The sequence below is a fragment of the Setaria viridis genome, chromosome 6, assembly GCF_005286985.2.
Source record: "Setaria viridis chromosome 6, Setaria_viridis_v4.0, whole genome shotgun sequence".
In the NCBI taxonomy this organism is placed as follows: Eukaryota; Viridiplantae; Streptophyta; class Magnoliopsida; order Poales; family Poaceae; genus Setaria; species Setaria viridis.
In genome coordinates, this window is record NC_048268.2 from 10,721,473 (window position 1) to 10,744,843 (window position 23,371).

Sequence of the window (23,371 nt, forward strand, 5' to 3'; positions counted from 1 at the left end):
ATGCTTATATCGTACTTCCTGCTATTTTGCAATATAGTTCAAAATACAACACATATGCGAATATGGGGTTATTTCAGGTGCTAAGTGGGGGGTTAGTATAAGATTTAGTCCAAAAACACTACTTAAATAGCACTAAAAAGGTGGCAATAACTAGTGTCAACAATTTCCCCATGCTTAAACCTTGCTCGTCCTCGAGCAAGTCCAGGATACTTGCTTAATTAAGAAATTAACATTGACCTTCGATATCATCCCTGCACTTAGTTATACATAACAAGACACATTGCTCTCTCAAGTGTTTAACATTTAAAGTTCAAGTTGTGACCAGCTACTTTTCATCATGGAAGATAGACTAGTAATAAATAACAAGCCACGATAAAATGAATACAATGCTCTTGAACTTTAGTGAACTTCAAACCTTTACCTTATTCCATCATGAAAAGTTTTTCAAAAAGATTCAAAGCCAACACAAGTGAGATTCTCTCTTAGAAACTCTCATCTCATCAAGTACTCAAGCCTATACTAGATTATTTTCAACCTAATCTACTAGTGGAAGGTTTATGTGAAGCTTGGTAGGTAAAAACAATCCTAGCAAAGGATAATATCTGAAATATTTATCAAACCAAGAGAGGGATCTATTGAAATTACTGAGACTTCTCAAAAAACCCATGAAAATTAAATGTTGGAGAGAGAAAGAGAAGGAGGAAACACACACATTTAGATAAGTGAGCATGTGTGTAATATCCCTCAAAATTAAGTGATATTAATTGTGCCAGTTTTTGCAAAAATTTAACACTTTTTGTTTGAATGTGTGGGTCAAAATTAAGGTCCACCGTCATCTCTTTTTGTCTAAATTTCAAAAGCTAGTAATTAAATTTTTGCACTTAAATTTAAACACATGCTTGCTTGATTGATTTGGATTTGTGACTTTGCATTTCGAATCTAAATAAAAACTAAAGCTCACTCAATTATAAAAACCTAGCTAACTCGAGCCTAAACTCCCTAACCCATCTAACCTAACCAGCTTGGCCTCCTAACCTACCCCAGCCAAGCCTACCCAAACCATTTGGCCACTGGCCTGCCTAAACCACGCTGCGGCCTAGCTAAGCCAGCCGGCCTAGCTAACCTCGCCGGCCCACCTTCCGGAACCGTCCGCATTGCAGCTGATGACCGGCAGGCCCCGCCTGTCAGCCACCCGGAGAACTATTCCCCTTGATCCTTGCTCCCGACGCACGCACGCGGACAGCATGTCTTGTCGAGCCTTTGTGCCACGTCTTGCAGGGGAGCTGCTCCAGCCGCTTGACGTCGCCGCCGCTCGCCACCATGCCATCGCAGGTCTGGGATGCAAGAGCCCCGCACGTGGCCACGGGAGTGCCGCAGGCAGGGAGTCCTCCCTACGCGCCGTGCACGCCCTACCCACGCTCGCAGCCAACTGCTGGGCCGTCATGCACACGCCGAGTCAGCCCCGCACAGCAACCATGCCGTCTTGCCCTGCTGCCCTGCGGGCCCCCTCCGCTGCAAGCCGCCGCAGCCCCGGAACACCGGTGGCTCGCGCGCTGCAGCGGTCGTGCCGCGGACAAGGTTTTCCCCTGTGCCGCGCACGCGCAGCCCGCGTCGCGCCGTGCCAGGCCCAACGCCACCAAATCCCGCCGGTGCCACCTCAAAGGGAGCAAACACATCTCCAAGGGCAAGAATAAGGGTCAAGCGTCAAGCAAGCCACCAGACCAGGCTGCAAAGGTGGGCGTGAAAGGCTTGTATGTGCCACTGCTGATCCTGAAACGCGGAACTCTAAAAATTTCCAACCCGTGCCTGGCCTAGCTTCCAGCTAGGCGAGATATCATGGTGCGTGGAGGCATGCAGCATAGAGGGGAATGGGAGGCTGTGGAGAACTTAGGAAAATTGAGTGTCTAGTTTTGAGGTCTTTTAACAGAACCGATAGTGATGGATAGCGCTACGGTTTGTGATAAAGAGCATCAGTAAAAAGGATTTATCTCACAAAGTCTGCGTCAATATATCACTGAAGGTTTTTAGTGGAGTGGCAAACTGATATAAATAAGATGAATGGCATCGTTTAAAGTGTTCAAGGACGACCGACTATGTTAATTTTTAAGTTTATAGATATCTATAACAAGGGAACGTTATGTTCAAGTACAGGATATAAAGATAAGGAAAAACTTATTTTGGTATTATATGTCAAAATCACATTCCTGTCCCTGGTGGTATGTTTTTTTTCCAATTTTTATTCTATATGTTGAATATTAATGCCTTTGATCAAATGTGGCGTTTTATTCTATATCTTTATTATGCTTTTAGAACGCTAGGCATAAACAATGGGCATTCTCAGCAGTGCGGCAAACGCACGTCTCAAGCACAAGTATTTTATACCATCTGTCAACCACACCGTACTTCACGGCCACGGACATGTCCCTTTCCACACAATACATCGTACAAGCACCGTATCTTAAGACTTACAAAAATACAGGCCGGTAGCTATATATACCCGTGCAACTCTTGCATATCCAATCACCAAATCAAAAGCACGGTGCACAACGCCAGCAGTAGCAATCTATTGAAAGGCCTGATCGATCATGACCAGCCCCAAGGCTTTTCTCCTTGCAATCCTCGGCTGCGCCTTCTTATTCAGTGGTGCTCTCGCAGCTCGCGCCCTGAGTGACGACTCAGCCATGGTGGCGAGGCACGAGCAATGGATGGCACAGTACAGCCGTGTCTACAAAGATGCTGCCGAGAAGGCTCGGCGGTTCGAGGTGTTCAACGCCAATGTTAAGTTCATCGAGTCATTCAACGCCGCTGGGAACCGCAAGTTCTGGCTCGGCGTCAACCAGTTTGCTGACCTCACCAACGACGAGTTCAGGGCCACCAAGACTAACAAGGGCTTCAAACATAGCCCGATGAAGGTCCCTACCGGATTTAGGTACGAGAATGTTAGCATTGATGCGCTTCCGGCGACCATCGACTGGAGAACCAAGGGTGCTGTGACTCCCATCAAGGATCAGGGACAGTGTGGTAAGTACATTTAATTAGAAGGATGATACACTTGTGTCAACACTATTTTTCTGCAACTAGTGTTTGATGTACGTTGAAACATAATTAACCAATTGCAGGCTGCTGCTGGGCGTTCTCGGCTGTGGCCGCCATGGAGGGCATTGTGAAAATCAGCACCGGAAAGCTCATCTCGCTCTCGGAGCAAGAGTTGGTGGATTGCGATGTCCATGGAGAGGATCAGGGATGTGAGGGTGGTTTGATGGACGACGCCTTCAAGTTCATCATCAAGAATGGCGGCCTAACCACTGAGTCTGGCTATCCTTACACAGCTGCGGATGGCAAGTGCAAGAGTGGATCGAACAGCGCTGCGACCATCAAGGGCTATGAAGATGTGCCGGCAAACAACGAGGCAGCCCTCATGAAGGCTGTAGCTAACCAGCCTGTCTCGGTGGCTGTGGATGGAGGAGACATGACATTTCAGTTCTACTCCGGTGGTGTGATGACCGGCTCTTGCGGCACAGACTTGGATCATGGAATTGCAGCAATCGGTTATGGAAAGGCAAGTGATGGCACAAACTACTGGCTGATGAAGAACTCTTGGGGCACCACATGGGGCGAGAATGGTTACTTGAGAATGGAGAAGGATATTTCGGACAAGAGGGGCATGTGCGGCCTCGCCATGGAGCCTTCCTACCCCACTAAGTAGGTTTACCTTAGTATTTCTCAAATTCGTACATATATAGACTTATATCGAATAAAGAAGGATGCTTCTCTGTCTCGTCATGTACATATAGTCCGTTCTTATTGTCAGTAAATTGTTATATATACAAATTGATCTACTATTTAAGGATGCTTGTGCATTTCATTGTGCATTTCATGTGAAGACCATGTAAATATGTTGGATCTGTAATGATAAATACACTACATGCTGGTAATTTTCCATTGTTGGTCACCTGTGCTTATGGACAACGTGCCTTGTCAGAATAAGCAACCTAAAAAGCACATTTCTAATTTGCTATAGGCTTTCCTATGCTTTGAAAATCACTATCACTGATGAAACGAACTTAGGTGCTGTTTGGCGGTACGTGAAATGGTAATGCAAATGCAAAGGGAATCAGATTGCGGTGTATCTTATTACATGATGGCAATTACACATTTTATTTTGCTGCACTATGTAACATCATTCGATACTGAAGGGATCGTGACACACTAAGAGGGGGTGAATTGGATGTTTAAAAACTAAGACTCCAAGCATATATAAAAATATATTCCAATTTCTATCTAGATGTGCACTAGGTTTTTCTATATGTTGCTATCTCTAACCAAAAGAGTTTTGCACCATAGGTTCCAATCCTATAAACTACACATGGCAATTTTAGGAAAGGTAAATGCGGAATGTAAAGTGCAAGAAGTAATGCGGAAGATAAATGAGGCAGAGAAGCCAAACTCCTGATACGGCAACACAATGATTTTTACCGAGGTTGAAAGCAAAGCTTTCCACGAGTAAGGGCATATGCTTCCTAGTCGAGTTACTCGTAGGATAGTTGATGAGCCTCCCCACGCGCAAGCGAATTTCTGCCTAAGCCTCTCATACATGCTTCTTGCCCCTCTTCACTTGGTAGAGTTTCGTGAAAATGCCAAGCGCCTCTCCGCCATTTCATTAGCATCGCCGGCTACTCCATTGGAGAGTCTCGCACGACTTACAAACCCCAAATTTACAACTCTTGGTGCGTGGAAGCACCAATAATAAGGAGGTGTGCAAACCTTGCATAACTCTAGGCTAATCCTTAAAGCAATGCGCTGATATGCCTAAACTAGCACTAATCAATACCTAAATGTCTTAATCTTGTCTTGAGCACTTTGGTGAATAGAATACTTATGCATATTTGGAAACTAAGCCTATAGCTTCTTTAAAACTCTAACATAGACGAATTGGCTAGGCAATGGGGTATAAATAGCCTAAAGCCAAGAAACTAGCCGTTGCTCAAACGGTCACAAAAATAGTAATCACCGATTTATACTATAACCACTTCATGGCCATCACCATACCATACTATGATCACTGATTGATCCAATGCTCCAGCTACTGTAGTCACCGTATCATTTTGTGTATGCATAAAAACTCCATAGCCTAATTCGAGCAGCGCCTATCACACCAATTCATCTTCTACTTCCTTTATGGCTATCACTGTATCATCCTATGATCACCGATTGATCCTAAGCTCCAGTTACTATAGTCACCGTATCATGCTATGATGCATGTTAACTTCGAATCGAACTGACCACCGATTCATCAAATGCTCCCTTCATGGCCATCACCGTATCATCCTATGATCACTGATTTGCTTCATTTCTTTGTGTGTCTATGATATGCGACTATGATCACCGTATCTTTGTGCTGACTTCTCTTTTATGATGTCTTGGGTTGCTTTAAGGTCTTCTGTGCTCTTGTACATATCCTCTTTTACCTTTGTTTGATGTGTTTCATCACTCAAGTCCATTACCTTACATGCATGTGACTAAACCTTATATACTCGCAAATGTTGTTCGTCCCTAGCAAGGGCGAGCTTAGGCATGGCCAAAGCGTGCCATGGCCCCCCTGCCAAAGCAAAATTTCCATTGGTTGAATAGTGATTTTGGTACTGTTTATTAGTTTAATTGCTTAATGAACAATGGCTGGCCCCCTCTGGATTCTTCGTTAAGCTCCGCCACTGTCCCATAGGTTATTATTGACACACAATCACCAAAATCACTAATGACCTAATTAGAACCACTTTCCTTACAGATACCATGCGTTGTCAGGTTTGCATAACAAAATTGATTGAAATACAGGCATTCCCGCTAAACAAAATTGATTAAAATACAGGCACTCCCGCTGCACAAGAAGAAGAGCTAGAATTGAAAAGAAGTAACAATCCAATTTTGGGAGAAATTCACTGATAATTGGGAAGGAAACTAGTCTATACAAGCATAATCAAACTTTAATGTGAAGCTAGATAGAGGAAACAAAGCTACAATAAATTAGGGCAAAGCATCGCTCCGACCAAGAGGGTGTTGCTGTTCCGGGCTTCATGCCGTTGCCGCCATCATGCTCTTCATCCTGCTTTGGGCTATTATTCATCCTGTGCCCGTGAAACCATAGGGCCCCATGTATGTATGTAGCACAGCAGCAGTAAGTAGTACCAACTTTACTCCCTCCATTCCTTATTGTAGGTCGTTTTGACTTTTCTAAGTTCATAGATATTATTATGCACCTAGATATACACTATACTGTCTCTATTCCAAATTGTAGGTTCATAGATATTATTATGCATCTAGATATAGTGTATGTATAAACCTAGAAAAGTTAAAATGACCTACAATTTGGAATGGAGGGAGTATTGTAATATTCCAAAAATTTGTAATATTAATTTGAGTGAAATTTGCAAAATTTTAAAACTTTTTGTTTAAATTGTGTGCTCATTTTAAAATGTTAGCTAATTCATTCCTCATCCCAAAAATTCCATTTCAAAATTTGTGTGGGTTGAGTTGGATCTTTTTTATTTTATTTGGAGTTACTTTGCAGCTTGTTCGTTGCTCTTAATGGTTGCTAAAGTAGTCGGATAGCACACATCTTAATCCGTGAAGCCTGACCCTCATGTGTCGCTTCTTGCTAAGCACACCCGAGTCCGCTCAGCAACACCCCGGCAGGGTCAGGTGCTTAAACATAATGGGCTAACTACTCAGGGAAATTAAGTAGCATACAAGAGCAGGATGCGCAAGAGTTTACTTCTACAATGAATCAAACTTCCGAGTTATCAATCATTAAATATTCTATATTATGCTACATAACATTTATATTGTCTTTTTACAGCTCAGAAACTACTCGGTGTGCCTCCTGCCGCTCAGCTGACCTCCTAGGCTCAGGTGATGGGTGCGGGAGGTGACTCGACGTGCTTCCATGACTTGGCCGACCTCCCAGGCTTGGGGATTGGGTGCGGGAGGTGACTCGGCACGCTTTCATGACTCGGCCGGCTCCCAGGCTCAGGGGCTGGACGCCACATACGACTCGGCGAGGCTCCTGCTGCTCGGCCAACCTCTCTAGATCGGGACATGAGGCAACTCGGTGTGCTTCCGCAACTCGGACAGCTCCCCAGCTCGGGGGCTGGGCGCCACAATACGACTCAGCGAGCCTCCTGGTGCTTGGCCAACCTCTCTGCTTGGGGCAGGAGGTGACTCAGCATGCTTCTGCAACTCGACCGGCTCCCAGCCTTGGAGGCTGGATGCCATAGACGACTCGGCATGCCTCCTAACACTAGGCCGACCTCCCAGGCTCAAAGGCTGGGTGCAGGAGGCGATTCAGCGTGCATACATGGCTTCACCAGTCCTCGCGCTCGAGGGCTGGACACCTACTTCGGGTCAGCATGCTTCCGTTGCTCTGCTAGTCCTCGCACTCGGGGGCTCGAAGGCTGTTGGAGGTATGCCCTAGAGGCAACCATAGAGATGAAGATATTCCATTTGTATCCATGATTTATGTTGTGTTCCTTGAATATCCATTAAAGGCTACTTGAATTGATTTGCAATTATGTGAATTGTGTGTGAAACTCTTTACTTGTATGGTTATTCTAAAGTTGTCCCTAGTCGGAGTTCATGTGAGGACACACATGAATATTAGACTAGCACATGTATTAGTTGATGACTATGTTTCACAAGTCATGGACATGGAGATGTTGAACTAATAATGTGGGCATATGTGGAGACATGTGCTAGGACTGACCCAACACGAGAAGTAGTTCTCTCTTTAAACAACATATACGCTTTGTCCTTAGACCTGAGATTGTCGCATGTATTCAAGATGTGGATCGACCTACTTAGGGGCTATCAAACGCTACGCCGTAACAGGGTAGTTATAAAGGTAGCTTTCGGGTTTGTCAAGAAGCATGCTGTGAGACATGGTCAATCAAGATGGGATTTGCCCCTCTCTGATTGAGAGTGATATCTCTGGGCCCCTCGAGTGATCGGATCCGAAAATGCATGGCCATGCTACGTACGGTTAAGAGTTGACCTACAAAAGGGATTCCGAATCACAGGATCGAGAAAGAGCGGTCGGCTTGAAGATAGACCAAATATCATGAGGCAAAGGGAATAGCATGCATATAATGTTGTGATGGTTCGTCTGATATGATCTTCGTGTACGTATAGGAGTTGGCACGTCTTGCTAGAGGCCGCTACCGACTATTGGGCCAAGTAGGAGTACTCGGGCCATGTCTATACGTATCCGAGCCCATAGGGTCACACACTTAAGGGGCTCGAAGCCCAATTCAGATGTGATCCGAGTTGGATTAGGTTTAGAAGTACTAATGGGCCTCGGACCTAGAGGCCTGTTAGGAACCTCTATAAATAGAGGGGTGGGGGCGCCCTAGGGTTTACACCTTTTTGACGAAACACATATGCCGCGCCTCCCACGCCTTCGCCTGTTGCAACTCACGGATCTAGCAGTCCGGCTTGCGATGCTTCCTCCTTGCACGTGTGGATACCTTGGAGGTGTTGCAACTGCAGCACACGGTAGAAATTTTTGATTTGCGCTAGTGTAGCCTACCTCGTATCCCAACAATGGTATTAGAGCCATAGCTGTTTAGTTTTGGATTTGGGATGTGTGCATATGGAGATATGCGAGTTTTCAATTTGATCTATGTCCTGGTTTCGTGTTCTTGCTGCAATGGTAGTGTAACGACATACTCCTACCGGTCAGGTTTCCGCCATCGGAGTTAAGTGATACACGTAATTCCAGTTTCAGTGAGCGAAGATCAATGTGATTGATCGAATCGAAATCCAGGTGTTATAATCCGACTAGATCTCATCTATAGTAATCGACTAGAGGTCTCTCCATGTGACCCTACCCCTCGGAGTATATACGAGAGGTAGGGGTACCCCTAGGAGGGGAACTCATCCGATTTCATCAAAGACTAAACCACGCACCAGCGCAAAGCAATACAATCCAGCAAAATATAGGACGTAGGTATTACTCTCCGGAGGCCTGAACCTGTCTAAACCTTCGTGTTCTTGTGATCACCTTCGAGTTCTTGGTCTCGCAATCCTCCCTGCCTACAAATCAAGCACTTAGGTAACCCCCTGGTGGACTGCTGAGCTACTAAATCCGACACTATCCATCTTCTGGAAGAAACTTTCTTTATCACCTTCCAATATTTGAGATTCATGTAAACATTTTCAACCGTTGGATCTTCTCTCCAAACCCTAGCCCCCAATCCCACCCACCCATGCCAGCGTTGCTACAACTTTTGCTGGAGGCTGACGCAGCCCATCAATGATACGGTATACCTGGCATATGAGTACTCATAGCCATTTGATCTTACCCGGGAGGCATAGCGGAAGGTTACCTAGGAAGAGGTCACCGATCGGGTTATCAAGTTCTTTCGTAGGGTCATCAAGAACAAGCAATGCCTAAAGGCGTATTCCCTCATTAGGCTGACCGAGTCAGTAAGTTCATGATTTCATCATTTGGCTTGATTGCTTTGCTTTTGCATCTATTTCTACTTGATTGTATTTTATTTTTTAGAGCTGAGAGTATGATTTTTTTTGTCTGGCACCAGTTCCTAGATGGGCCGAGCACCGAGACCGACCAGCCACCTGCCGCACTGGACTGGGAGTCGGACTCCTCCTTTGACAACTCTGACATGGATGTATTGGTCCAAGGCAGTGGAATGGAGCTTAAGGGCACGGCTCCTGTTGGGCAGCAGACACGCCAAGCCGTTCACAAGGTGGTGGAGTCCAAGGCGCTGGAGGCGGAGAAGAAGAAATGAAAGAAGAGAGGTGCCACGAAGCTAAAGGCACCCACTATGGCAGCAGCATCCCCTGCGGAGACCTTGTGCGAGGTGCCAAGCCCAGACACTAAGAAGAAGAAGGCCGAGCTCCTTGAGACGACCGCAACCAACACGGAGCGGCTCAAGGAGTAGCTAAAGATGGAGATCCATGCGGGAAAGCAGAAGGAGCTGATCATGCTGCTGCAAGCTCCTTTTCACCCAAAGTTCTGAGCGAAGAAGAGCACATTGCGAGTATGATCATGGCATCGTATATTGTTTGAAGTTTTGTTTGTACATTGCTTCACTTTATCTCTGTGTCTCGCCATTCAAGCAGGAAGGCGGTGATGGAGGACGAGTCGGGCCTATAGGACACTGGCGTCAAGACCCATGCAGAAGGTCAAACTCGTGATGCGACTATAGAGGCTGCATCCATGACATCTGTCCAGGCCAAGAGCAAGAGTGGCCTGGTGACGAGACTTAAGGGGCTCGTGCCGAGGACTTCACCGTGCTAACATGTCACCAAGGACGCCACTGTATCCGTGCCCGGGGCCACAGATGCTAGTGTCAGGGTGCATATGGAGGAGACCCTAGGGAAGCACCGACCAACATGGAGGTGGCGGGCTACAACGCCGATGTCGATGCCCACAAGGATGATTCCACCATTTTGGACTTCTGCAGGATGGCCCTAGAGCAAGATGCTGCTACCGACAAGAAAGATCTTGCCACCCTAAAGGAAGCCGCAGCCAAGGTCAGAGAGGTGTTATATGTAAGTTGGCCAACCAATCTTGTTGTTCACTTAAGCCCCTATCTTCCATGTTTGAATTGTTGGAGTAACTTTTGTATAGAATCTGGCCAAGCGTACGCACAAGAGGGCGGACTTCATCCACCGTGCTAAGGAGTATTGCCTCGAGGCCGAGCACCTGAAGACTGAGCTCAATAAGGACAATGAGGATGCCGCGGAGCAGATCCAAAAAAAGGACTGAGCTCAATAAGGACAATGAGGATGTCGCCACGAACCGTGAGCATGCCATGTCACAGAAACTGGCCTATGAGGCTAGCTTGTGCAAGGATATGAACCGGTGCTTGATTTCTATTATGAATAGTCTCTGGCATGATCAGGTGGTCATTGCAGGGTTGAAGGTGGAGCTGAAAGACCTGAGGTCGGCCGCAGGCTACGTGATGGACATGATCCAGCCTATGGCCAACCCTGACGAGCCAATGCCCCTACCTGGCGCGCCAACTATCGGATTTAGTGACTGGCATGCTCTCGAAGTGGAGCTAGATCAGTTTGGTGAGGAAGTTCTTCATGCTCTCGGGGAAGATGATGCTAGGGCGGGATGCAATCGAGCTGTTGGGGAGGATCTCACGACCACTCCTACCTGGCGTGCCAACTGTCGGATTTAGTGACCGGTAGTCCACTAGAGGGATACCCTGGTGGTAGATTTGTAGGCGGAAGAGATTGTAAGACCAATAACTCGAATGGTTTAAAAAGGGCTCAAGGTTTAGATAGGTTCAGGCCTCCGGAGAGTAATACCATACGTCCTATGTTCTGGTGGATTGCATTGCTGGTATGGGATGCGAAGAATCGATATACCCTCGGGGGGGCATCCCTAGCCACCTTATAGAGACCCACAACCTAGGGTTACAATCAGATAGGATCTAATTCTAGTCGGTTGTTAAATTAAAAGCAATCCGAATTGGTTTACAAGAAGTATACTGTGATATCCGGGCAGAATCCATTCACCCAGCTTCTTGGCTTGTGCTCCCTGCATTTTCGTGCCTTGGCCCGCAAGACATTGTTGGGCGGGCCCACCCAGGACCGACCAGTATCCTGGTCAGTGGGGACCCATGGGTACCTTTACGCCTCTTATAGGGATATATGGTTCTGGTTTTCCAAGAAAAATCAAATAAAAATTGGGATGGCTCAAGTCATTGGTTCATGAAAAAGAAAGGAATACAAAACGACTGAGTGAATAAACTCCAAATATTGTCTTGACCCAAGGTTCCACTTAATAATTGTTCACCAGGTATGACGTAGCGAAATCTGTGACTCACTTACTCGAAACTTCAAATGACTTCAGGGTTGTCTTCCCAGTAGCTTATTCTTAACTCGATGATCGGGTTGCCTCCCACAAAGTGCTTCATTTATGGTCTATGGCTAGACTCTTCAATTCTTCACTTCAGAATAGTGCTCGCTGTCAGTGATGCAGTCTTCAGCACCCACTTCTTCACCATCTTTGGCTTTGATGTAGGCACAGACTGTGCTATCTTTTTCATCTTCAGAGGCTGGCATTCTTCCTTCTTCTAGACGATAGCAACTTTTTTTGCTGGTTTCTTTTCTTCTGCCTTCGTGTTCTTCTCCTCATTCTTGACATGAAGATGTGACATTATATACTTGCTAGAAATCATGTTGCATACCTCAAAGCATTAGAGAAACTTGAACGTGCTCATAATGCCATTAATATCCAACTTGATCTCGCAATTCCCAACGTCTATGTTTGCTCTTACGGTCTTTCTAGGATGAGCGGGGATTTAGTTTCTTCTCTCATCTTGAGTATCACGAAGTCAACAGGTACAAAGTGATTCCCAATCTTCATAGGTACATCTTCAGCAATGCCTTGAGAATAGCCAACGGTGTTGTCCACCAACTCTAGGCACATAGTAGTTGGTTCTAGCTCCGGCAGGCGTAGCTTCTCGAACACAACTTTAGGCATGATGCTCACACTTGCACCAAGATCACATAATACCCTTTCGAATATCAGTGCTCCAAATGAACATGGGATGGTTGGACATCCCAGATCTCTTTTCTTCTTGGGAGCCTGATTAGCAATTGTAGCACTGCACTCTTCTAGTAGGTTGAGCTGGGAATAGGCGCCCAGATCATGCCATGCATCATTGTCTACAACCTTCCTGAATAACTTGAAACCTTGAGTTGGGGTGTGGCCTATAGTTGATCCTCCAGCCGATCCATCGATGATTGCCCTTAATGCTGGTGTTAGCCCTTGATAGAACTTCTGGACTAGGTCATCTTTCGAGTACTTATGGTGTGGAACTACAAAGACGTACTCATTGAATTCCTCATGAGCTTCAGCAATCATCTCGGAAGCATATTGAGCAAAACTAGCTATCCTGCTTCTGATATTCTGAGTCTAGCTGGCAAGTAAGGTTCAGTTAAGAAAGCCTTCATCAACTCATCCCAATTCTAAATCGTTGCCACCGGTAGAGAGTAAAACCATTGAAGCGCTCATCCAAGTAGAGAGTAAGTGAACAATCTTACCCTTAGTTGATTCTGAGTAACTCCATCCGCGTCGATGGTGTTGCATAGCTGCGTAAAAGCTTGTAGAACAAGATTAGCATCTTCCTTGCCAGTGAAAGGTGAACTCTGCAAGATCCTCAGTCTTGAAGTACCGATCCTACACGGTCGGCCGACACAACCCAATTCATGGATAGGTAAGTCATTAATGTTTAGAATGCCGTAAAGTTTTTCTAGATCATCCACAAAATTTTTCAATTTATTAGAGATGTAGCCGTCCATCTCCTGTTAGCGTTAGTGAAAGCAAACACATATAAACAACTAGATCTGAAATTTTGACTGAGATTACACAAAGACAAAAATATTGAACAAAAAAGACTAAAAAATTATGAACAAAAAGTTATATCTATACATGCATAGTCAAACTAGAACTTGAGTGTTAGTTCCTCGGCAACCGCGTTAGAAAAGCTTGTTGACGGCTGTTAGCATGCCAAGTTGTGAACTGCAAGCGTACGGATCAGTTGTAGCACAAGATCTATTTCAACTAGCGTTGTTAGTATTAAGTTGCTATATATGAGAGATTCAACTCCAATCTGCTAAGCATATACAAACAGCTAAAAGATAGAGCAGAGGTAACCAATCTAGAGCAACGTAGACTATGCATATGTTGTAAATCTGAGCATGGATAGCAAAGCAACATAGATATGATCTTAGTAAAAAGCATCTCTAAATCTACACCTCCGGTCCGGACTTCTAAACCTCCCCACCTTACGAAGGAAAAATCCTGTCACGATCACCTGTATCAGCACAAGCAGGTTAAGGGCATGATCATAAAAACATGCCATACTCATCGGTAGATCAGGCATGCAAATCTGGTCACCATGACCACAAGAACACCCTAAGCAATCTATCATCGATTCATAGATTGAAAAGCAAGCAAACCCGATAAACCATAAAATCATCAAAGGAGATACTTAAATCGCTAAGAATATGAACACATTTATTACTTCACCATGAATGATTGTACATTACAAGATCACCACCGGGATCCTACCTTGATCTTGATGACTCTTACCTCCAGAACTCTAGCGTGATCTTCCTCGTAGGGTGATCACGCCAGCAGAGGTTCGCCTACGCTAGCCCCCAACAACCGAACGGCTCTCAGATCTCCGGGGAGGTGTCCCTCAAGCTCATTCTGCTACTCTGCTGCTTCACATAAAGTACATCATCTTCGATATGGGGCTCGGTGAATTTTTTTTGGGTATTTATAGTTTACAGAGCTTGTGGCAAAAATTGGAAGACGAGAGAGCAAAGGAAAGCCCCAGGCCGATCGGCCTGGGCCTTCCTTTTGCCCTCTCGCGTCCTTCTTCGTCCTCAAGTCTCATCTAGTGCTTTGAAGTCTTATTTTCACTTGCACGTGGGCCTGGCTCATCAGTTGTGTCAGGATGAGATTGATCTTCTTTGATTCCTCTTTGATCCCAAAGTGATCCTTACCGTATCTTCACAAAGTTAGCCCTTAAGTCATCTCGGAGGATTGCTTGACAAAGATGGGCATCGAAAGGCTCCAGAAGACCCTAGGCCAGTCGGCCGAGGCTCCTTTGGGCCGATCAGCCAAAGGCCCTTCCTAGGCCCATTGGCCTCTACCTTTGTTTGGTTCGATACTCGTTCAGTGCTTTATCCAAAAATATACTTTTAGGTCATATCCCTGCAAATACAGAACTCCAAAATATGTTTCACATGTGAAAATGACTAGTTTATTAGGTGTAGTCAATAGTTTAGGTATAAAATTCATGTCATTATTGAAGATAAACAGGGGTAAAAGTATGTCAATAGCGAGCATCAACACCTGCCTAGCTACCTTTAGCTCCAGCTTGGCTTGGCCTGGCGCCTCCGGCTTGACTTGGTCTGGGCGGAGGGCCTCTGTGGCTGCTGCCATGTTGGCTTCGATTGGAGTGTTGGACTGACTGTATGGGATTCTGCTCATCGTGTTATTCATACACGAGTTCTGCCAGTTTAGCCAACTATTGGGTGTACTTATTTTGGGGTGTCGCGCAGGTGATGAGATTAATTGACGCGATGGTGGCCAAAGGAGTATGATGGTGACGTATTTGAACTGCTTCAAAGGCGATCTCAAGGTTCTGGATCGGTAGATCTGCTACAAGGTGGCGTTGTCGCTCTGCTCTTGCGGTGTTTCTTGCTCGTCGTCGAGTTCTTTCTGCTTCAATTTCATCTCTGACAATGCTGGCAGTGAGCTCGTCTTGTGAGATGTCATCTAGGTGATGTTCGTGTTGTGGGTTGTTATCTCGTTGCTCTTCTTCCTGATCACCATCTTGATTTTTGAGAACAGCGAAAACTTCTCGCCCTGGTGAGAAGCTTTCCAAACTAAAGGCAGTGACTTCCATAGGGCCACCCTTCTCTAGGATAGGAGACAAAGGAGCTCCGTCCTAGTACAAGAGATGTCGTGGGACGAAGGGCACGTTGATCGAGGCTAGAAACAGGCTAGACTGATCAGCCTAGATGATTACGCCACTTTTCTAGCCTCAAATGCCAGATCATTCGAGTCATGCAGTTTAGACACCAAATTTGCCCGAATCAGAGTCCAAGGAGGGAGATATGCCTTATGCAAGATCTGCTACTTCTATGGGCCTTCAGACCTTCCAATCTTGAGTTTTCCTTAGCTTGACAACGAGATTATCTTGCCAAATCACCACATACTTCACCTTTAATTCATTTGAAATTATGGTTTATTGAATGTAGACGTATTTGGATGACGAATTGGGCTAGGCCGATTGGCCTATGGGTCCTGGGCCGATCGGCCTACCCTCTTTTGAGCTTCCCTGGTCCTTGTCTTTCTCGTGAAGACTCCTTATGTTGTCCCAAGTCCAAGTCCAAATCAAGTCCTTACAAAAGTCACATGTTTATATCGTATTTCCTACATATGCGAATATAGGGTTATTTCAGGTGCTAAGTGGGGGTTAGTATAAGATTTAGTCCAAAAACACTACTTAAATAGCACTAAAAAGGTGGCAATAACTAGTGTCAACAATTTCCCCATGCTTAAACATTTCTCCTCCTCGAGCAAGTCCAGGATACTTGCTTAATTAAAAAATTAACATTGACCTTCGATGCCATCCCTGCACTTAGTTATACATAACAAGACACATTGCTCTCTCAAGTGTTTAACATTTAAAGTTCAAGTTGTGACTAGCTACTTTTCATCATGGAAGATAGACTAGTAATAAATAACAAGCCACGATAAAATAAACACAATGCTCTTGAACTTTAGTGATCTTCAGACCTTTACCTTATTCCATCATGAACAGTTTTTCAAAAAGATTCAAAGCCAACACAAGTGAGATTCTCTCTTAGAAACTCTCATCTCATCAAGTACTCAAGCCTATACTAGATTATTTTCAACCTAATCTACTCATATAGTGGAAGGTTTATGTGAAGCTTGGTAGGTAAAAACAATCCTAGCAAAATATTATATCTGAAATATTTATCAAACCAAGAGAGGGATCTATTGAAATTACTGAGACTTCTAAAAAAACCCATGAAAATTAAATGTTGGAGAGAGAAAGAGAAGGAGGAAACACACATTTAGATAAGTGAGCATGTGTGTAATATCCCTCAAAATTAAGTGATATTAATTGTGCCAGTTTTTGCAAAAATTTAACACTTTTTGTTTGAATGTGTGGGTCAAAATTAAGGTCCACCGTCATCTCTTTTCTCTAAATTTCAAAAGCTAGTAATTAAATTTTTGCACTTAAATTTAAACACATGCTTGCTTGATTGATTTGGATTTGTAACTTTGCATTTCGAATCTAAATAAAAACTAAAGCTCACTCAATTATAAAAACCTAGCTAACTCGAGCCTAAACTCCCTAACCCATCTAACCTAACCAGCTAGGCCTCCTAACCTACCCCGGCCAAGCCCACCCAAACCATTTGGCCACTGGCCTGCCTAAACCACGCTGCGGCCTAGCTAAGCCAGCTGGCCTAGCTAACCTCGCCGGCCCACCTTCCGGAACCGTCCGCATTGCAGCTGATGACCGGCGGGCCCCGCCTGTCAGCCACCCGGAGAACTATTCCCCTTTCTCCTTGCTCCCGACGCACGCACGCGGACAGCATGTCTTGTCGAGCCTTTGTGCCACGTCTTGCAGGGGAGCTGCTCCAGCCGCTTGACATCGCCGCCGCTCGCCACCATGCCATCGCAGGTCTGGAATGCAAGAGCCCCGCACGTGGCCACGGGCGTGCCGCAGGCGGGAGTCCTCCCTACGCGCCGTGCACGCCCTACCTAGGCTCGCAGCCAACTGCTGGGCTGTCATGCACACGCCGAGCCAGCCCCACACAGCAACCATGCCGTCTTGCCCTGCTGCCCTGCGGGCCCCCTCCGCTGCAAGCCGCCGCAGCCCCGGAACACCGGTGGCTCGCGCGCTGCAGCGGTCGTGCCGCGGACAAGGTTTTCCCCTGTGCCGCGCACGCGCAGCCCGCGTCGCGCTGTGCCAGGCCCAACGCCACCAAACCCCGCCGGTGCCACCTCGAAGGGAGCAAACACATCTCCAAGGGCAAGAATAAGGGTCAAGCGTCAAGCAAGCCACCAGACCAGGCTGCAAAGGTGGGCGTGAAAGGCTTGTCTGTGCCAGAAGCTGACACATCAGCTGTTGCCACTGCTGATCCTGAAACGCGGAACTCTAAAAATTTCCAACCCGTGCCTGGCCTAGCTTCCAGCTAGGCGAGATATCATGGTGCGTGGAGGCATGCAGCATAGAGGGGAATGGGAGGCTGTGGAGAACTTAGGAAAATTGAGTGTCTAGTTTTGAGGTCTTTTAACAGAACCGATAGTGATGGATAGCGCTACGGTTTGTGATAAAGAGCATCAGTAAAAAGGATTTATCTCACAAAGTCTGCGTCAATATATCACTGAAGGTTTTTAGTGGAGTGGCAAACTGATATAAATAAGATGAATGGCATCGTTTAAAGTGTTCAAGGACGACCGACTATGTTAATTTTTAAGTTTATAGATATACGTTATGTTCAAGTACAGGATATAAAGATAAGGAAAAACTTATTTTGGTATTATATGTCAAAATCACATTCCTGTCCCTGGTGGTATGTTTTTTTTCCAATTTTTATTCTATATGTTGAATATTAATGCCTTTGATCAAATGTGGCGTTTTATTCTATATCTTTATTATGTTTTTAGAACGCTAGGCATAAACAATGGGCATTCTCAGCAGTGCGGCAAACGCACGTCTCAAGCACAAGTATTTTATACCATCTGTCAACCACACCGTACTTCACGGCCACGGACATGTCCCTTTCCACACAATACATCGTACAAGCACCGTATCTTAAGACTTACAAAAATACAGGCCGGTAGCTATATATACTCGTGCAACTCTTGCATATCCAATCACCAAATCAAAAGCACAGTGCACAACGCCAGCAGTAGCAACCTATTGAAAGGCCTGATCGATCATGACCAGCCCCAAGGCTTTTCTCCTTGCAATCCTCGGCTGCGCCTTCTTATTCAGTGGTGCTCTCGCAGCTCGCGCCCTGAGTGACGACTCAGCCATGGTGGCGAGGCACGAGCAATGGATGGCACAGTACAGCCGTGTCTACAAAGATGCTGCCGAGAAGGCTCGGCGGCTCGAGGTGTTCAACGCCAATGTTAAGTTCATCGAGTCATTCAATGCCGCTGGGAACCGCAAGTTCTGGCTCGGCGTCAACCAGTTTGCTGACCTCACCAACGACGAGTTCAGGGCCACCAAGACTAACAAGGGCTTCAAACATAGCCCGATGAAGGTCCCTACCGGATTTAGGTACGAGAATGTTAGCATTGATGCGCTTCCGGCGACCATCGACTGGAGAACCAAGGGTGCTGTGACTCCCATCAAGGATCAGGGACAGTGTGGTAAGTACATTTAATTAGAAGGATGATACACTTGTGTCAACACTATTTTTCTGCAACTAGTGTTTGATGTACGTTGAAACATAATTAACCAATTGCAGGCTGCTGCTGGGCGTTCTCGGCTGTGGCCGCCACGGAGGGCATTGTGAAAATCAGCACCGGAAAGCTCATCTCGCTCTCGGAGCAAGAGTTGGTGGATTGCGATGTCCATGGAGAGGATCAGGGATGTGAGGGTGGTTTGATGGACGACGCCTTCAAGTTCATCATCAAGAATGGCGGCCTAACCACTGAGTCTGGCTATCCATACACAGCTGCGGATGGCAAGTGCAAGAGTGGATCGAACAGCGCTGCGACCATCAAGGGCTATGAAGATGTGCCGGCAAACAACGAGGCAGCCCTCATGAAGGCCGTAGCTAACCAGCCTGTCTCGGTGGCCGTGGATGGAGGAGACATGACATTTCAGTTCTACTCCAGTGGTGTGATGACCGGCTCTTGCGGCACAGACTTGGATCATGGAATTGCAGCAATCGGTTATGGAAAGGCAAGTGATGGCACAAACTACTGGCTGATGAAGAACTCTTGGGGCACCACATGGGGTGAGAATGGTTACTTGAGAATGGAGAAGGATATTTCGGACAAGAGGGGCATGTGCGGCCTCGCCATGGAGCCTTCCTACCCCACTAAGTAGGTTTACCTTAGTATTTCTCAGATTCGTATATATATAGACTTATATCGAATAAAGAAGGATGCTTCTCTGTCTCGTCATGTACATATAGTCCGTTCTTATTGACAGTAAAATGTTATATATACAAATTGATCTACTATTTAAGGATGCTTGTGCATTTCATGTGAAGACCATGTAAATATGTTGGATCTGTAATGGTAAATACACTACATGCTGGTAATTTTCTAATGTTGGTCACCTGTGCTTATGGACAACGTGCCTTGTCAGAATAAGCAACCTAAAAAGCACATTTCTAATTTGCTATAGGCTTTCCTATGCTTTGAAAATCACTATCACTGATGAAACGAACTTAGGTGCTGTTTGGTGGTACGTGAAATGGTAATGCAAATGCAAAGAGAATCAGATTGCGGCGTATCTTATTACATGATGGCAAATACACATTTTATTTGGCTGCTCTATGTAACGTCATTCGATACTAAAGGGATCGTGACACACTAAGAGGGGGTGAATTGGGTGTTTAAAAACTAAGACTCCAAGCATATATAAAAACATATTCCAATTTCTATCTAGATGTGCACTAGGTTTTTCTATATGTTGCTATCTCTAACCAAAAGAGTTTTGCACCATAGGTTCCAATCCTACAAACTACACATGGCAATTTTAGGAAAGGTAAATGCGGAATGTAAAGTGCAATAAGAAATGCGGAAGATAAATGAGGCAGAGAAGGCAAACTCCCGATACGGCAACAAAATGATTTTTACTGAGGTTGAAAGCAAAGCTGTCACACCCGATTTTAAGGACAAAATCGAGTGCATTAAATACATGTGCGCCAGGATCAAGTTACACACATGTACGACAATAGTGAATAGCAAAGACAGTGCTAAATCGAATAAAGAGAGTATTAACCATTATTACATGACCGAAAGTCTTACATAAACCACAAAGTCTAATTATTACGCAGCAGAACTCCAAAGATGACGACGACTCCACAGGCAGCTGACTGAAGAAACGTACGCCTAGAACTCCTCGAAGTCGTGGAAGTACTCCTCTTCCCAATTAACTTGGTCTGAACAGCGGTTTTGCAAGGGTGAGTACACTTATGGTTGGTACTCAACAAGTCGTGGGGAATAGTGTAGTGTAAGGCTAATTCAAGGTATGGCTAAGGCATAATTAGCATTCGCTTTTAATTAAGTTGGTCAAATTTTATTAGCGATTAACTAAGTATAAGTTCATACCACCCGAAATTAAACATGATCATAAATAAAGCAACAAATGCATGAAATGATAACAAGTTAAGTCCATCTTCCGATAATATTATCATGTGAGGGTCCAGGCCGCTCTTAACCGTGAGCACGGCTGATCGATCAGTTTAGCACTCTGCAGAGGTGGCACATCTTTACCCACAAGTCGCGTAAAAGTTCATAAGAACTTTGGACCCAACCATGCGGTGTTTGCAAGGCACCATACCACACTTCCGAGGTGTGATTGCATAGGGACGCTATGAGGCCTTTACAAAGATTCATTAGTCAGTGGTAACCCGCTAAGGTTTCGGTGTCTGGCGTGCACCACCCATCCCAGGTAAAATGCAACGACTCAGTCCCCCCTCTTGCCTCATCACGAGTAAGGTCACCCCAGACTAAGGTTTCTAATTAATCAGCCAAGACCAGAGCCATTTAGTCTTGTGGTAGCACTGTTTTCCTGGGTGGTTCTCCATGTCCCGATTAACAAATAATGATCTTTTTTTAATGAAAGGTATAACATAAGTAAAGCAAGATTAAGCATTGTGTGAAGTTAAACCACCATGTACCAAGTAAGCACTAAGCATGAGCTACCCAACATAAAGTAAACCGGTTGGTCAAGGCAAAGGTAAATCAATCTAGGCGAACCTTAATTGGGACCCATCAATTGAATCTTAACATGTGCATAGCATAAATGTTGAGTACGAGAAAGTAAAGGTGTATAGGACAACAAGGTAGTGATCAAGGACACGACTTGCCTTCTTGGCTTGCTCCTGCTGTTCGTACTCCTCAAAGGCTTGATCGACAACTCCCTCGAACTGCGGGGAGCCTACACGCGTCACACGAGCACATACAAGCAAACATGGGCAAAAGTAAGAAAACAGTACACCAAACATAGGTAAACAGAGAAAACAAGCTTGAAAAGATGATCTACTCTTTAAAACGAACACGTGGGTATAAAGAACACGAAAAACGGAGTTAAGATGCAAAAGATATGATTAAAACAAGATCCAGGGACTTTTCTGTAAGAGAAACAAAACTTGTAGGGCCTATCCGCGAAAACCGAGGGCTTATACGTAATTATGCGTATAAACCGAGGGTCTGACGCGTAAAAACATCAAACCCGGACGGCGGGTTGATTTCTGGAAAGCTCAAGGGTTAAACCGAAAAAGGCGAGGGCAGATCTGTAAAAGCGGCGCGGCGCGGCGACGCTGACCGGTACGCAGTCTGATTTGACTCGCGATCGACCGTCGGATCTTGATCCGACGGCTACGGTCGACGACGACTCGCGGGCGGTGGCGGAAAAAGGAAAGCCGGCGACGGCGAGCTGCGGCGGGTCGCCGGAGTCGACCGAAACGGCGCTCCGGGGCACCATTTGACGCACAGACTTCACCAGAAGCAAGAGGAGAACACGGCGATCCCGTTTTGGGGGTCCTCGTCGGCGGGTGCTCACCGGAGGCGGCGGACGACGGCGGGGAAGCGGCGGCGGCGCTTGAGCTTGTGGCGGCTAGGGTTTGGGCGCGGGTGCTGGTGGAGGAGACCGAGAGGGGGCGGCGGCTTTTATAGGCGCTAGAGATAGAGGCGGCGCGGGTTTAAACCCCCCCGAAGGACGCGGAGCGGATGGAGTCCGGGGCGGAGACGGCGCGCGGCGGTTGCGGGAGTTCCGGCCGGATTTGGCCGGAGGAGGAAGAAGGCGGTGGGGTCCACCCGTCAGCGGGCGCGGGCGGAGGCAGGCTGGAGCGGTGTCGCGGGCCGGCGCGCTCGTGGGCCGCGAGGCGCGGGCGAGCGGCGAGCCGGGGCGGAGCGATGGGCCGGCGCACGGTGCGCGGGCCGCGTGGAGGAGCGGACGGAGGAGCAGGCCGAGCGGAGGAGGAGGCGGGGTGTTGGGCCGGCAGGAGGAAAAAGAGAAGAGGGCCGGCGGGCGGTGGAGCAGGCCGGTGGAGGAGAGCGAGCTGGGCCGGAGAAGAAAAGAAATGGAGGGAGAAGGAGATTTCGGCCCAGGCGGAGGAGAAGCAAAAGAAAGAAAAAGAGAAATGGAAAAAGATTTGGAAATTGAATTCAAATTTGAAAATTCAAAGCTTGATCAAACTCAAGCAATCAAAATTAATGCACCAGCATGAATGCTCAAATAAATCCTATGATGAATTATTTGAATTAAATAAAATGAATTTAAATGCCTAGAATTTTAATAACACCTTAATTTGAGCAAATTTTAATGAGTTTGAATTATTGAAATTTTGGGTGTTACAAAAGCTTTCCACAAGTCCTCGTTGTGGAGCCCCTCTCAAGGAAATGCCCGCCTAAGGGCATATGCTTCCTAGTCGAGTAACTCGTAGGATAGTTGACGAGCCTTCCCCACGCACAAGCGGATTTCTGCCTAAGCCTCTTATAGATGCTTCTTGCCACTCTTCACTTGGTAGGGTTTTGTGAAAATGCCAAGCACCTCTCCGCCATTTCATTTGCATCGCCGGCTACTCCACA

At 46.1% G+C, this 23,371-nt stretch overlaps 2 protein-coding genes across 2 annotated transcripts; both read left to right on the forward strand.

Moving 5' to 3' along the window:
- The first annotated feature begins 2,585 nt into the window (after positions 1–2,585).
- On the forward strand, positions 2,586–3,771 carry LOC117862027 (senescence-specific cysteine protease SAG39). The gene is made up of 2 exons (XM_034745537.2): positions 2,586–3,021; positions 3,120–3,771. Exons 1-2 carry the CDS (start codon positions 2,586–2,588, stop codon positions 3,704–3,706), a joined length of 1,023 nt encoding a protein of 340 aa, XP_034601428.1. The 3' UTR covers positions 3,707–3,771.
- A 14,718-nt stretch (positions 3,772–18,489) lies between these two features.
- Positions 18,490–19,655, forward strand: LOC117862024 (senescence-specific cysteine protease SAG39). Its single transcript, XM_034745533.2, has 2 exons — positions 18,490–18,970; positions 19,069–19,655. Exons 1-2 carry the CDS (start codon positions 18,535–18,537, stop codon positions 19,653–19,655), a joined length of 1,023 nt encoding a protein of 340 aa, XP_034601424.1. The 5' UTR covers positions 18,490–18,534.
- The last annotated feature ends 3,716 nt before the right edge of the window (positions 19,656–23,371 follow it).